The sequence below is a fragment of the Cebidichthys violaceus genome, unplaced genomic scaffold (genome assembly GCF_023349555.1).
Source record: "Cebidichthys violaceus isolate CVI_PGR_0920_01 unplaced genomic scaffold, fCebVio1.0.p SCAF_20, whole genome shotgun sequence".
NCBI lineage: Eukaryota > Metazoa > Chordata > Actinopteri > Perciformes > Stichaeidae > Cebidichthys > Cebidichthys violaceus.
In genome coordinates this window covers 4,775,959-4,789,057 of record NW_027176373.1, presented here as the reverse complement: position 1 = coordinate 4,789,057, position 13,099 = coordinate 4,775,959, and the positions used below count along the sequence as shown (strand labels likewise).

Genomic DNA, 13,099 nt, shown 5'->3' with positions numbered 1-13,099 from the left:
GTCTGAAATAAGTTTCCAATACATTTACACTATTTACTCCTGTTTGAGTAACGTTTGATCAAAACTACAGCAAAGGTATTGTAGTGACCTTGCTATTGTTACCAGTGTTGTTAGTAAAGTTGTATTAGTGAATTATTATTTATATTGTTCAATTTTTGTTCATTTGTCCAGATACTCAGACAGCACGTAAATCATGTCACGACACATCTAGTTTTCATTTGTATATTGCAGTTCATAAAAAACTACCTCTCATGTAACATTAGAAATGACTTGAAAAATACAGAATATCTACACTCCATCCTGAACTTAGACGCTCCTTCCTGTCCCTAATTCATCCCGGCTGTCTGCACATCTGCTGATTCACATTCAACTCCCCATAGGTCACTTTAGAACAAAAGTCCTTCACATCATTTCAACATGCCCTAAGCCTACTTCAGCTGCTCAGGGAATTAAATACTCCCAACAGCCAATAAAGTGTTTTTCATGGCAGCTTTTAAAAACACTCCCATGCGCTGTCTATTGTTTTATCACCTATCCCTACTTGACCGATGATTATTGTTTAACTTGTCATGTGTATGTAAAAGTATTCCAACGGTCAGTTGTTAAAAGCAATGATTACTGTAATTACACTATAATCAGAAAAAAAAAATGCACAAAACTGAACAAAAGATGAGTCGTATGATAACAAGATACTTTTATTTTCTACTAAAATACATGTTTCATGCAGGTTTTGTCATTTTCCACAACAGCCAACAAAAACACAATGAAACTAGTGTAGAACCACCTGGAGGCGTTGTGCCTCACAACATTAGGCCGAGATGGACGTTAAAGTTGCTCAGTAGAAGGTTGTGTGTGTGTGTATAAATAGTGAGTCTTCTTCTGCTGTTACATGCTGTCACATGCGTTCACTTGATAACCAGCAGCCAGCCAATCATACCCGGTCATGGTGTTAGAGGGGGAAAAGCCTGTTCAGAAAATCATGCTAAATGCATCATAAAACGGAAAATAACCAATTAAATAATACAACCAAGCGAAATATTGCTTTTGAAAAATGAAGGTAATAACAATCTGTGTACAGTACAAAGTAGCCCAAATCCTCTATTAATCCACCAACTGCTCTCCTCTAACTCATAGATGTGGTACAGTTTGGTTGGTCTCTTCGTCGATTAGCTGGATGTGGCGAATAAAAAGTAAAATGTTTTATCTTTTCTGTCCAGTTCTGTTGCCAACTTTGAGGCGCCGACTGTGACCGACAGAAGAGGTTGTGCACTGGCAGGCTAGAAGGCATATGTGAATCAGAGTATACTAAATGTAAAGGAGCGACGGAGCAGGGAGGAGACTCTACGCTCTACTTTACAAGGCCTGCTATGATCGTCATATGAAAATAAAAAGAGGTAGGCAAATCCACTCCACTCCTCAGAATATACTGACAGTTTAATAAGATGCAGAGATGGGCATGAAGTACTTGTCAAACATGCTACACACAAAGCCCGTTTTGAAGATGACAGTCCGGCACAGCATGCTTTAAAAATCAGCCATCCAACCTATTAATAATAATTTCCTTCCTTACACAGCTTGCATATTAATACTATTAAGACTTGAATTACTTTTTTCATGTAAACAAGGAGACAACGAAACACACGACTCATGCATGCATTATCATCTCCACACTGTAGAACAACAGTAAGCACAGACAGATGTTACTGCACAGCATATTTAGTGGCTTTTTTTTTTTTTAGGTTGCAGGAGAATGTTAGAGAGCTTTGTTAATACAGAAATAAAGCAAACGCAATTCAACGCATCTTCTTGTCTTTCTTACTGCCCGCCTGCATGACATCATTAAGGGTAAACGACATGAACGCAATCTGCTCAAGTTCACTTTGTTTCCCGCACTCCATCAGGCATGAGAACTGATCCTTGTCCCCGTTGTAAGCCAGATCTGAGTAGCCGCTGGGCCCGCTGTGGATGATCATGGGCCTGTCCCAGCCTGATGAGTGCAGGGGGGATCGGTTCAAATACGCGCCCATGTCCCTTCTACTGGACTTGTTAGTTGGGTGGATGAAGAGGAGCCAGGTCTGTGTGTCTGGAGACAAGAGCGACGTACCACAAGCTTTGCTTTCAGCGTCGTCATTGGGGACAAATTCAGGCGCAGGAAAGCCAATGACGCTGCCTTGACAGCCTGAGGGCGGTTCCACGAGCTCTGGGGCAGTGTGAGGTTTGTCAAAGTACACGCCGCTGTTTTCACTCAGGGCCTCACACCTGTGGCCTCCAATGTTACGAGCATTGCAGTAAAGGTGACTCCTGCCCTCGTGGTCTATGATCTCTGCCATTTCACATTCGCATGACTTTTTCCGAAGCATCTCACCTATATGCCACGTCTGGCCAAAGTCCTCGCTATATACCGACAGCGCACGTGGGTAGACTGTAAAAGGGACGGGGAAGGAACAGCATCTGTAAGGGACATAATAGGCGTACGCTGGGATGATCAATCTGCCGTTCTCCAGCTGAACGCCGTGGCCTGGGCCCACGGCGAACGTGGCCCACTTATGGATAGTTTCACCAATCACACTTTCTGTCAAGTCTCTTGCTTGACTCCAGGTTTGCCCATCGTCACTGCTGCTAACGCAGCAAAGACGTGCCTTGTTCTTACCTGTGATGACCTGCCTGTGCTCTGTGGTGTTTCCCCAGATACAGATGAAAAATAAAAACAGCGTTTTGCTGTTCTTTTCATACACAGGGCAAGGGTTCATGGTGCGGTGGCTCTGTAGACACGCTGTGGACAGCTCCTGACTGGACGACCACTGGAAACACATGACAAAGACAACCTTTAAAAAGGTGAGCACATATAACGTTGACCGGCTGTCAGTATTCAAGCAAAGGTTAATAGGATGGTTATTGCATGTGAATAATAACCTGGACAGCTCCATCATCCTTCAACGTCCCTCTTCTCATAACAAGAATTTTGGCATCACAATCAGAGGGAGAGGATCTTTTCTCTGCAAAGGCGAGGAAGGTGTGACTGTGCCTCAGATAAATGAGAGCAGGAATTCTGTACGTTATCCCACTTGGCTCCTTCTCAAACAAAGTTGTTTTGACCGGTTCCTCTCCGCTGCCACTCTTTGATGGTGTGTTTCCCATGGTGGATCAGAGTTCCTGCGAATTGAAAATGTTGCAAATGTGTGACAAGTCATGGCTTGTTGTTTTTTTTTGGTATTGGTATAACAATCTTAATTCAGAAAGAGTTCACACTCCAACAGCTCCTCGTCGACACATATGATTGCATTGTTACAAATAGCATATAACGTATGCTGAGCGTGCATACCGAAACCCTTACCTTCACTTGTCACTCTTCACATTTGTCACCCTTGATCTTCGCGTGAACGGCATTATACCGTCTAATCTCACGCCACGAAAAAGGGACCTCTGGTGTTCACGACACTGATGCTATGGGTTCATCAGAGAAGAAGACGGCGCTGAAGCTAGAGAGACACACTCACACTCACTTCCGTGTTCGCTTAGACGCGTCCTGACTAAAACCAGACGTCAGCTTTAACGACCAACGTTGGCTAGAGCTCCACAGATTCAGTTTTGCCAAGAATTCCCCGTTTTATTGTGATGACACAATATCTGAAGACAGACAAGGTAGCTACAAACTGTTATCGGATAGGACTCATCAGAAACGTACTGCGACTCCTGCGTCCAGCCGTGCGCATGCGCAATGCGCCCAATGCCGATTAGATGCTAGCCAGCTAAACTGTTACAACGAACACGGGTCGAACGTAAACTCGTCTTGGTGAGTGATTGGATCCCGTGTGTTGTGTATGGAAAACTGCGGCATTTTCGTAACAATATATGTTTAATGTCGTAAATACATTCGGGTGTGTTAGGCGGACTATTATCTTATCATTGAATTCAATCTTTGACTAGCTTGGCTCACGGGTTTCATCCTTTTCCGGTCTTAGTCGGTAAATAAATCCCCCATGTTTACTTCTTACCGCCCCCACTGGACCGGAGTAGCAACGCTCGTCTTACGTGCTGTTGCTATGATACAGAGCACTACAGTGTGGCGTTATATATTGTAAGCAAGTTGTCGAGTGCAGCTCATCTCGCGAAGAACGCAAGTAACTCACGATAAGTTGTTGGTGATGGATCTCACCAGCGAACAAGATGGCTGCAGCAAACTATACATGTGATGATGGACACAGAGGAAGGAAAGAAGGCGAGTTAATTAAAAAATACATTATTAAAAAAATATATATATCTATATATATATGTATATATATATATTAAACAAGCACGTACACTGCACTCATATGCCTACTAGATGGTGATTAAATACACATTTCTAAACATGAAAACAATATATTTTGATTATATTTTATTCGATTTTTATTTCCTTTGTAGGTGCAGGTCATTGGCTCGTGGCCTGCAGAGGAGCAGCAACACAGGAATGTGCAAAAAAGAATAAAAGAGACTTTTAAAGACTGTGAGGATTCTCCTCATGGTCACACATTAGATGGACCTTTCCTGGTAAGGCACTGGAATCTATGTATGTGCTTATTTGAGCAGTAGTCCGTTGGTGATCTCAAATAATGACATTTGTTTTGCAGCTCCAATTACATTGTGTTGATAAACCGTCTGAACTCTGCTCTGTTCACATCAGTGAGCAGAAACTGAATTATGTAAGTGTCATGTTCCACATTGTTATTAAAAATGATTTGGTGAACGTTGTGACGTGTTTCTTCTCTCTGCACAGGTCAAGCCAGAAGACCTCACGGTGTTTGACAACATAGCGTACATAGATGCGTCTATTAACGCCCTCTCGTTAGGTGATTATTCTTAAACATCATGCATATTTACCTACAAGAAGATTTGATCTTGTGCAAAAAGTGGTGACTTTCAGAGAATGTTCTCCTCCAGGGTGTTTCAGCAGCTTTGTGTCTTTAAGAGAACTCAACCTGTCATTAAATGGGCTTTGCAACATGACGTTTGATGCTGCTCACTTCCCTCATCTCCAGGTAAGATAGCTGACTTTGACATACTAGATGCACTAGTTATTACTATTGTGTCTATTTATATATACAACTTGACATGAGCCTTTATCCCTAAGAACCTGAGAGCCTTTTATTTCAATCCAAAATGTTAATTCTTCTTTCACACCTGCATTTTTTTCAAAATAAGAGCTTTGATATTAACTGGTGCCAATTCAAGTTTTCTATTTCTACTAATAGTGCTTGTTAAACAACATAATTTCAACATTTGTACCTGTTTGATGTTTGAACACAGTTGATGACAATGGAGGAAGGGTAAAATTCATAATTAATTAATTTCAGTGTCTGGCAGAGAAGCAGCCGATCGAGAGAATTTGTAAATGTGTAATATTGCTAATATTTAGAATTGCAATATCTCAGGTTTGCACTTTGCTAACGAGAGCGTATAGCAATAACTCCTTTGCTTTTTCTATCTGTCTTCATGACTTGGTTATGTTTATCTAAATCATCTCTTTAATTCCTCACAGGTGTTGGATCTGTCCTACAACAGTTTGTCAGCTGATGATATTGTTTCCATCGGTCGTCTTCCACGTCTAAAAGTTCTTCATCTGACTGGAAATCAGCTTCATCATCTTCCTCCTAATCTGGGTTCCTTCAACCGTGATGCGACTCAACAGTTAGTACCTTATTTTCCATGAAGCAGCGATATAGGAGTGACTATAGGTACAGAGTGTGTCATGAGATTAATGGTTTATTTATAGCATTCTTACTTCTTATTTTAAAAAACGGCCTCACCTGTGATCAGTCAGACGATACATTTGCTGTTCTTTGCTAATAGTTTTTGCCTGTCTTATTGGATTTAAATGAATTAAAGAAAATCAACACAAATAAATCCACTTCACTGCTGACGGTGTTTTCTCATTTGTTGTGGGGAAAAAACCACAAGTTCATAATTGATTTAAATTAGCCGTTGTAGTGTTGCTTTCCTATCCCAGTTTCACACACACAGATGTCCTTAAGCAGGCACATAATATAATATCTGTCTTACAAAGTATTACCATGCCTTTATGTGGTTACAGTTCATGAGTAAGAATGAATAGGAATCTATTCAAAGTCCTCTAACCAATGATTAAGCCAATAATAATCAGCACATTTGTATGATTTCACAACAACTTGTCCAGATAGTTATTTACAGAGAACGGCCACAAACTCAAGATGCATGTTTTCACGTTGACCAAGAGGGGGTGCACCAATGTTCAAAACTCTCACTCCTGATTTTGGTGAAGCAAATGTAATATATACACCTGCACTACAGCAAGGCATTTATATATACATATATATGAATTGTATTGTTTTTCTTTTCTGTTTTTGTACAGGCCCGCTAAAGAAGACGACACAGAGCTCAAAGCTCTTGAAGTTCTGATGCTTGACGATAACAAACTGTCCTCTGGAGTCTTCAACAGTCTTGCAAACCTTAAGAGGTAACGATGTGGTTTGAAATTCTCTATGTAAACTAATACAGAGCATTACTTATGGCAGGCTTGTATATCACAATGCATTACAAACGTTGTGGAAACATTCATTATTTTTTGAATTGTCGATTACAGGCTAAAGCATTTAAACCTACAGGGGAACCTTATATCTGAAATACCATATTTGCAACTGACGTGTTCAAAACCTCGGCAGACTTCTGTTGAAGAGCAAGCTGAAGAAGAGGGACTTGGTAAATAACTTAACAATGGACCTGCATGATGAGTTTCCTCATCATCCTCAGAAAAAATATTAAACATTTTGTCATTTTTATCCTCTCAATCCTCAATCCAGCCCACACTGAGACAAGTCCTAACACCGTTGAAGATTTCAAGAGGATTTCACAGGTAAATTAATTATACAGTTTGGTGTTTGAGATGTTTCATCATCATGTTTCCAATATTTTAAATCTCTGCATCTCTCACGAGGAAAAATTGAAGGAAGGAAACTCCAGTTTCCCACTACCTGAGCTTCAGTTCCTCAATTTAGCCGACAACAAGGTGCGTTGGATGATTTGTGCAAATAAATCAACCAAGACCCCCTTTTGAAAAAAAATGCGTTAACGCATCTCTGTTTCGTCATCAGATTGCAGAGGAGGAAGCACTGATGGCTGCCGCTCTTTTCCCAATGCTTGGAGAAATTGACATTCACTCCAACCCTCTGACCACGCAGAGAAGTGGTAACCCTTCTCCCCTCCTAAAAGAGATCATTTATAAAAGATTAGTTGAAATGTCAACGCTTTTACATCTCTGTTTGGACTCAGGAGACCCTCCCTTACTCACCTATTACCTCCACGAGAGACTGGGGATTACCATAAAGCGTAAGAAGACACAAGAGGTGGTGAAGCTCCCACTGAAGTTGTCCGCTGATCCTAAATGGAAGGTTGGTGTTCTGCACTGGTGTCTGATCACGACCCTCCAGATTTCACCCTTATGAAAGTAAACGATTCATCTGTTTGTTTGTTTTTCATCACAGGTGGAGGAAAGAATCACAAAGGTGTCAAAGAAGCTATTGTTGATGGCTGCACCTTGTTCTGCCCAAAGTGAGACGAAGAAAACATCAGAAACTGAGGGCGAGCACGACACCTTCCAAGAAAACACAGAACACTGCTTTGTTACTCAGGTATGTATTTTTGTGTTTTTTCATATTCCTCCTCTATTCTAGTCTCAACATTTTCTCACTTTGCTGGATGTTATTTCATGTTCAGGCAACAGATGTTCCTGAATATGAGTTTGATCTTCCAGCTGACGAGAAAGAACCTGCGGGGAACAAGGAAAGATTGATGGATGCAAAAGCTAAACCGAGTCCTGATGTGGTGGAGCCCATCGGTGAGGACTGTAGTTTCACCTGCAGATATTTATTTTTGGACATTTTCCTTAAGCCTTTAAAACTTAGTGTAGGAGAATATTCATTTTTTTTTGTGGTCTTTCAACAGGAATCCAAACCGCTGTTCGGATGCTGGAACACACACTGAAGAATCTTAATGTTTACAGAGACTCAAAACCAAAACTTGATAGCATCCAGATGCCATCCAGAGAAAGAGAGCGAAGGGTTTAACAATTTGCATTCACACTTAATATTATAAAAAATCTAGTCAGGACTGTAAAGACCAAGAAAAATATCATCACCTTCATGTCATGACTTTAACAGAAAACCTTTTCTGTACACAGATGAAGGAACTTTCAGCCGTGAAGCCAATAAAGCAGCCGGCTGAAAGGGTTAATGAAATGATCAAGGAAATCAAAGAGAGCACAACGATCAGAGAAGTCCCCTTAAGTACGCACATTTCTGACACAATGAATGTCAGCTAACGTTACCGTTCATGACCATTCTCCACGTAACACTCTGTTGTCCGTGCAGGCAGCGTCATACAAGGCACAGGTGTCAACAAGCAAGAGCGTAAGGAAGCTCTGTCGCTGCTGAGAGACATAAAGACAAAGCACAAGATGGCCCATAACAAAACAATGGAACAATTAGCCAGCATTGAGTCTGACAGAAACACCAACCAAAACGGAGCTGAACCTCCACCTGTGCAGAAGCTCTCAAGTGCTTAAAGCTCAACAGTTTTCTTTCAGGTAGGAATCCCGCCTTGTTGATGTTGGCATAGAATGGGTGTGAGTGGAATTGATGACCAACCATGTGTCAGAAGTAAAAGTGGTGGTTGTGCATCTTATTGAACAACTAAGATAAACAAACTTTATTTTGAAGTTTACCAACAAGAAAGCTATAGGCTAGCATACAGCAGGCAGTAGATCATTAAGCATATATAGAAAGCTATAAAGTGTCTGTGGTAGTGTTGTGAAATAATAAGTGTCTGTCTGTTCCCCTGAGTATTTCTGGTTAATACTGTGACAACGATAAATATGTTCAGAGTGATGGTTTTAAGCAGCTGCTATCAGCGGACTTAATCCAGCATGCATGCATAGTATGCGTCAACGGTTTGCCAATAGAGCGTCTTTGGGAAAAGAAAACCTTCATTTGTATCCTTTCAGTCCAGAAAAAAAGAAAAGTTCCAGTGTTTTCTCAGGCCCACCCTTTTTTTCCATGAGCATTCCCTTGAACACCCAAGAGTGTAGTTTCTCATAATGTGTTTAATTCCTATATTAGGCAACACGCTGTGATAAGCAGTGAGGAAGAAGTGGATTCCAGCGCACATGAGGTGTCGTGAAGCATTAAAGCACTGCTGCTTTACAGACTGCTCAGACTTCTTTATTCATTTCACTTTTCACCTTCTGACCAGAGAAGAAAGACAACAGAACTGTGGTGGATTTATAGCACAATTAAATCCACAATGAGCCCAGTGGTAACTAAAAATACAAGTTACCACTGTAACTAAATGAGTACCAATGAGTACTAAAACCTTAAAATCAGCTAGAGAACATTTATACTGCAAAATGGAGCTAGCTGTGCTAATTTGTATTAGGCAGGAACAAGAGTATTTAGTGGTTTAAGCAGACGTATGCAGTTCAATATGATTTACATTCCACATTCTTTAACACATCAACAATCGTCTTTTATTATACCGAAAGTTGATATGTCATCTGTGACATTTCCTAAGAGCTTACAATTGATGCTTTTTTTTTTTAAATTTCTAGTCCTGTTCTGATTTTGTTGTTCATTCTCTTTTTGATTTCGTCCTTCAGGTCTTCTCCTCCAGAGCAACGTGCAGATGTGGAATGCAGGTTCAGCCCAGGTGGAATAAATCAATAGGTACTCTGAAGATATTTCGATTCTACATTTATACATTCATGTGTGGGTGTTACCCTGCTTCTGTATGACTGGAAAATTATATATGTATTTCATACAGTAAGCAAAGGGCTTTGTGTTACTAGTATGTTGTCGTTCTATGACGCGTGTTTCACATTTTCATTTTCAAATTGAATTTAAACATTTATTATCCGTGTAATATTATTTCTTGGAACAATACCATAAGTAGTGTACATACACGATAGTGTGGTTTAATTTAAAATGGAACAGTTTTGATCTGGTAAATAAATTCACATTTTTAAAAACTATCAGTAGAGGTTTCTGATCTATGCGATCGGCCAAACACCTGGCCTTCAGTCTGGGGGTCTGGTTTGGAGCGTTTCATCTTTAGCGGTATATTTGTTGGTAATGAGGACACCGTGCCAAATGGCAGAGCTTTGACACGCTGCAGAAATACTATTTTCCAGTCCGCTGGAGCTCGGCTCTGCTCAGCAGAGCTCGACTGTGTTGCAAAGATATCCCACAGTATTGGACACCACAGCTGCTAAAAATATCTGATCCTCAATGTGATTGAATTTGATCAAAGTTGCGATGAATCTCTTCAGAATTACAGTTTTGTCCTCGTAATGCTTTGACTGCTCCATCCAGGCTCGAGTGCAACTCAAGTAAAGGTCTTCTGAGGATTTGTTGTTGCTTTCAGTAACATGACGGGGTTTGTTCTTCGGCCAGTGAGTCCTGGCATGAATTTATTTTTTTTGCCTGACCGGAATGCTGTTACCATGTCATTTTGAAATGGTAATTATTAGTACTTTGGGCATCTACGGTGGAATAAGTGCAGTGTTTTCATGCTGGAATTCTAGACAGAAAACGGACTATTGTGCAAGATACACTTATGTTTTCCACAGTTTTGGGCAATGATCAGTCACAGTAAAGGCTGTTGTATTCCAAGCAGTCAATAGGCATTAACTGACTTCTTCACAGACTCGTAAAACTCTTAACAGAAAATCTGAGACAATTTCCCTCCCCATTTACATGTTGACAAGGAGAAGATAAAGGATAGTACGAGCGTGTTTAGATGCTTTCTACTTTGTGTTTGTGCCAGCTGTTATAAACCTACTAAAACCTGCCAGAGTGATGATGTTGGGAGCCAGAGCTTTCTTTAGCGCTGACACAGCCCTGTGGAGATAGGTCTGGCTAACATCATCATGAAATACCATCAAACACAGCAACTGTTAAAGGAACACTGCAGGCGTTTTGTATTGCACTTCCATTAAGTTGGGAGACTCACAGGAGATATATTATAAAAAAGTGTGGTCAAAATCGAAGCAGCAGAAGCAGCGATATCTTGACGTTTAGACCCTTTGGTTCACACTATGCTTCCCATAATGCAACTTGATGGCGTCTTTTATTGAACCTTCCCTGTCTGAGGAATGCCTACATCGTACAAGGACTCCAAAGTCTCTAAAAGCAAGCAGAGATAACACTGATGACATCACATCAGGGTTATTTTTTCAGACGTTCCCCCGAGAGCCACAGAGGATGTCATAGAAACGTTTTTACAGTAAGTCAAACTGAACGTGATTGTTGGAATACTCCTTTTAGAAGTTTTAGTTCAATGTTTCTTTGCTTGATTCCCATTTCTTATTGTGTATCAACGGCTTTTCAAACAACACTACAAAAATCTGCCCTGCCTCATGGAGGCATGCATGCTAAAGAGGTGAAATTCATTAATGTGACAAATCACTTCAAGACTGAAAATAATCACACAATCCACACATGTCCGCAATTTGTTTCTTACAAATATGTTGTTATTCTGAAGGTTTCCTAGTAATAATAATAACATTAGCTGCAGAGTGAAGCCATTTAGAAATGCAAGTCTCTTTTTATTTTCATTGGACTCTTCCTCACATCAACACTGAATAAACAGGCAGACAAAAAGACTCAGTTGAACTGTTCCTTTTGTTCTTGACATGAAAAACTGATGAGGTGAGTTATTAAATGAAAACACATTTTCATCCATTCTCTCAGTGATATAACAAACTCTGGCAGGAGAGCAAGATACTCTGTCCAAAAGCAGAAATAACAAAAGTTGTGGTGAAGAAAGGCGTCGATGGTTTGTGTCTTAGGCCAGACGGATCTTTGTTTATGTATCTATAAGTGTATTTTTTATTTTTGTCTGTATATTTCAGCGCAGCACATTCTCACATCTGGAGCAGCCATCGCTGCGAGCCTTGAGAAATGTTTGGGTAAGATTTGTTTGACTCTCAAATTGAGGGCCAACAGTTAAGCTTTGAGAGTAACCCTGTGGAGAATCAGACACCAGATTTGGCTCAGGAAGAGTAAGCCCGAATACCTCATCAACACTCCTCATTACTTGAGTGCCAAATGAGTTCACTGCGGACCGGACCTATTCATTATTTCTTTTGATGGGACAATTGAACTGTAACACACTTATCATGTAATCCTGGAAGGGCTTTGGATACTCTGGCTGGCGTCTGAAAAGAGGTCATTATTAGTTACAGATCATAACCGTAAAGTTGTTGGTCTTCTCCATCCTGTGAAACAAAACATCTCGCTGTGCTTTGTTTCTAATAGTTTACAGTTGCAACAACACATGTTTAAATTTATGACCCCTTAAACTGAGCTGTTCAGGATAAAGAGATGAAGACCAAAGTGGTCATGACATGTATTCCAGTATTGTCCATGTTCTCTTGGCCAGACTCCAATCATCCGCTAAAATGATCAGGGCCAACTTAATTAATGAGACGGTACGGGTGTAAAAAACAGAGGCCTTGATATATTTCAGAAGTATTTTGATGAAGTATAAGCTCAGGGGTTCTGCTGAGCACCTTAATCAGCTATGAAAGCAAACACGTCTATCAGACTTAATTAACTTAACACAATTTGCCTCCCTTTGAATTAAAAGACTGCCTGATTGATTTGCAATGCTTCAGTTCTCCACAAACACTGTAGATGCATCAGCGAGGAACTACCTGCTGCAGCTCATGAGGACATGTTTGATCCAATCTTTTGAAATGAGTTAAACTCAGCTGCTCCCCTTTGGAAGACAGCATGGTTACTGCAGAGGTACAAAGAGTAACTCTGTAAAGAAGTACATAAAAGCATTTTCTGTGACGTGCATGAATTGATGTTCTCTCAGATGTGTTAATATTACAACAATGGCTCAGAAGTTTCTCCAATCCCGGAGCGAGTCGTGACCCCGAGTCTCACATTTTCTTCACTTCTCACTGAATCTGGGCTACATGGGCAGCAGGGCGGAGTACTCGTACACAGAGAGCTGTGATTTATACTTACTGACTGCCCCCAGCTGTTACAATTGCCAGAGCCAGGACTAAGCATGCATAGCAGAA

At 40.6% G+C, this 13,099-nt stretch overlaps 2 protein-coding genes across 4 annotated transcripts; one reads left to right on the top strand and one right to left on the bottom strand.

Moving 5' to 3' along the window:
• Nucleotides 1-677: 677 nt before the first annotated feature.
• Nucleotides 678-3,670, bottom strand: neu3.1 (sialidase 3 (membrane sialidase), tandem duplicate 1). The gene is made up of 3 exons (XM_068715771.1): nt 3,335-3,670; nt 2,914-3,153; nt 678-2,801 (listed from the first exon to the last, which is right to left on the bottom strand). Exons 2-3 carry the CDS (start codon nt 3,136-3,138, stop codon nt 1,794-1,796), a joined length of 1,233 nt encoding a protein of 410 aa, XP_068571872.1. The 5' UTR covers nt 3,139-3,153; nt 3,335-3,670; the 3' UTR covers nt 678-1,793.
• A 422-nt stretch (nt 3,671-4,092) lies between these two features.
• Nucleotides 4,093-10,100, top strand: xrra1 (X-ray radiation resistance associated 1). 3 transcript variants are annotated; one of them, XM_068716459.1, is made up of 18 exons: nt 4,093-4,219; nt 4,405-4,530; nt 4,611-4,682; nt 4,757-4,829; nt 4,921-5,018; nt 5,519-5,667; nt 6,368-6,472; nt 6,599-6,714; nt 6,816-6,868; nt 6,962-7,021; nt 7,107-7,200; nt 7,285-7,403; nt 7,497-7,643; nt 7,729-7,849; nt 7,957-8,072; nt 8,192-8,297; nt 8,382-8,596; nt 9,665-10,100. In XM_068716459.1, exons 1-17 carry the CDS (start codon nt 4,193-4,195, stop codon nt 8,573-8,575), a joined length of 1,776 nt encoding a protein of 591 aa, XP_068572560.1. In that variant the 5' UTR covers nt 4,093-4,192; the 3' UTR covers nt 8,576-8,596; nt 9,665-10,100. The 3 variants fall into 3 exon arrangements, with proteins under 3 accessions (XP_068572560.1, XP_068572559.1, XP_068572561.1); XM_068716458.1 differs by having other exon boundaries at nt 6,950-7,021; XM_068716460.1 differs by lacking the exon at nt 4,611-4,682 and having other exon boundaries at nt 6,950-7,021.
• Nucleotides 10,101-13,099: the final 2,999 nt, after the last annotated feature.

What these genes read in the sequence shown, in the direction of transcription:
- neu3.1 (XM_068715771.1), bottom strand. Translation starts at nt 3,138, where the DNA reads ATGGGAAACACACCATCAAAGAGTGGCAGCGGAGAGGAACCGGTCAAA. An exon ending in AGGATGATGGAGCTGTCCAG is followed by an intron (nt 2,802 to 2,913) that starts GTTATTATTCAC and finishes ATGTGTTTCCAG; the next exon opens with TGGTCGTCCAGTCAGGAGCT.
- xrra1 (XM_068716458.1), top strand. Translation starts at nt 4,193, where the DNA reads ATGATGGACACAGAGGAAGGAAAGAAG. An exon ending in CCAGAGAAAGAGAGCGAAGG is followed by an intron (nt 8,073 to 8,191) that starts GTTTAACAATTT and finishes TTCTGTACACAG; the next exon opens with ATGAAGGAACTTTCAGCCGT. An exon ending in GATCAGAGAAGTCCCCTTAA is followed by an intron (nt 8,298 to 8,381) that starts GTACGCACATTT and finishes TTGTCCGTGCAG; the next exon opens with GCAGCGTCATACAAGGCACA.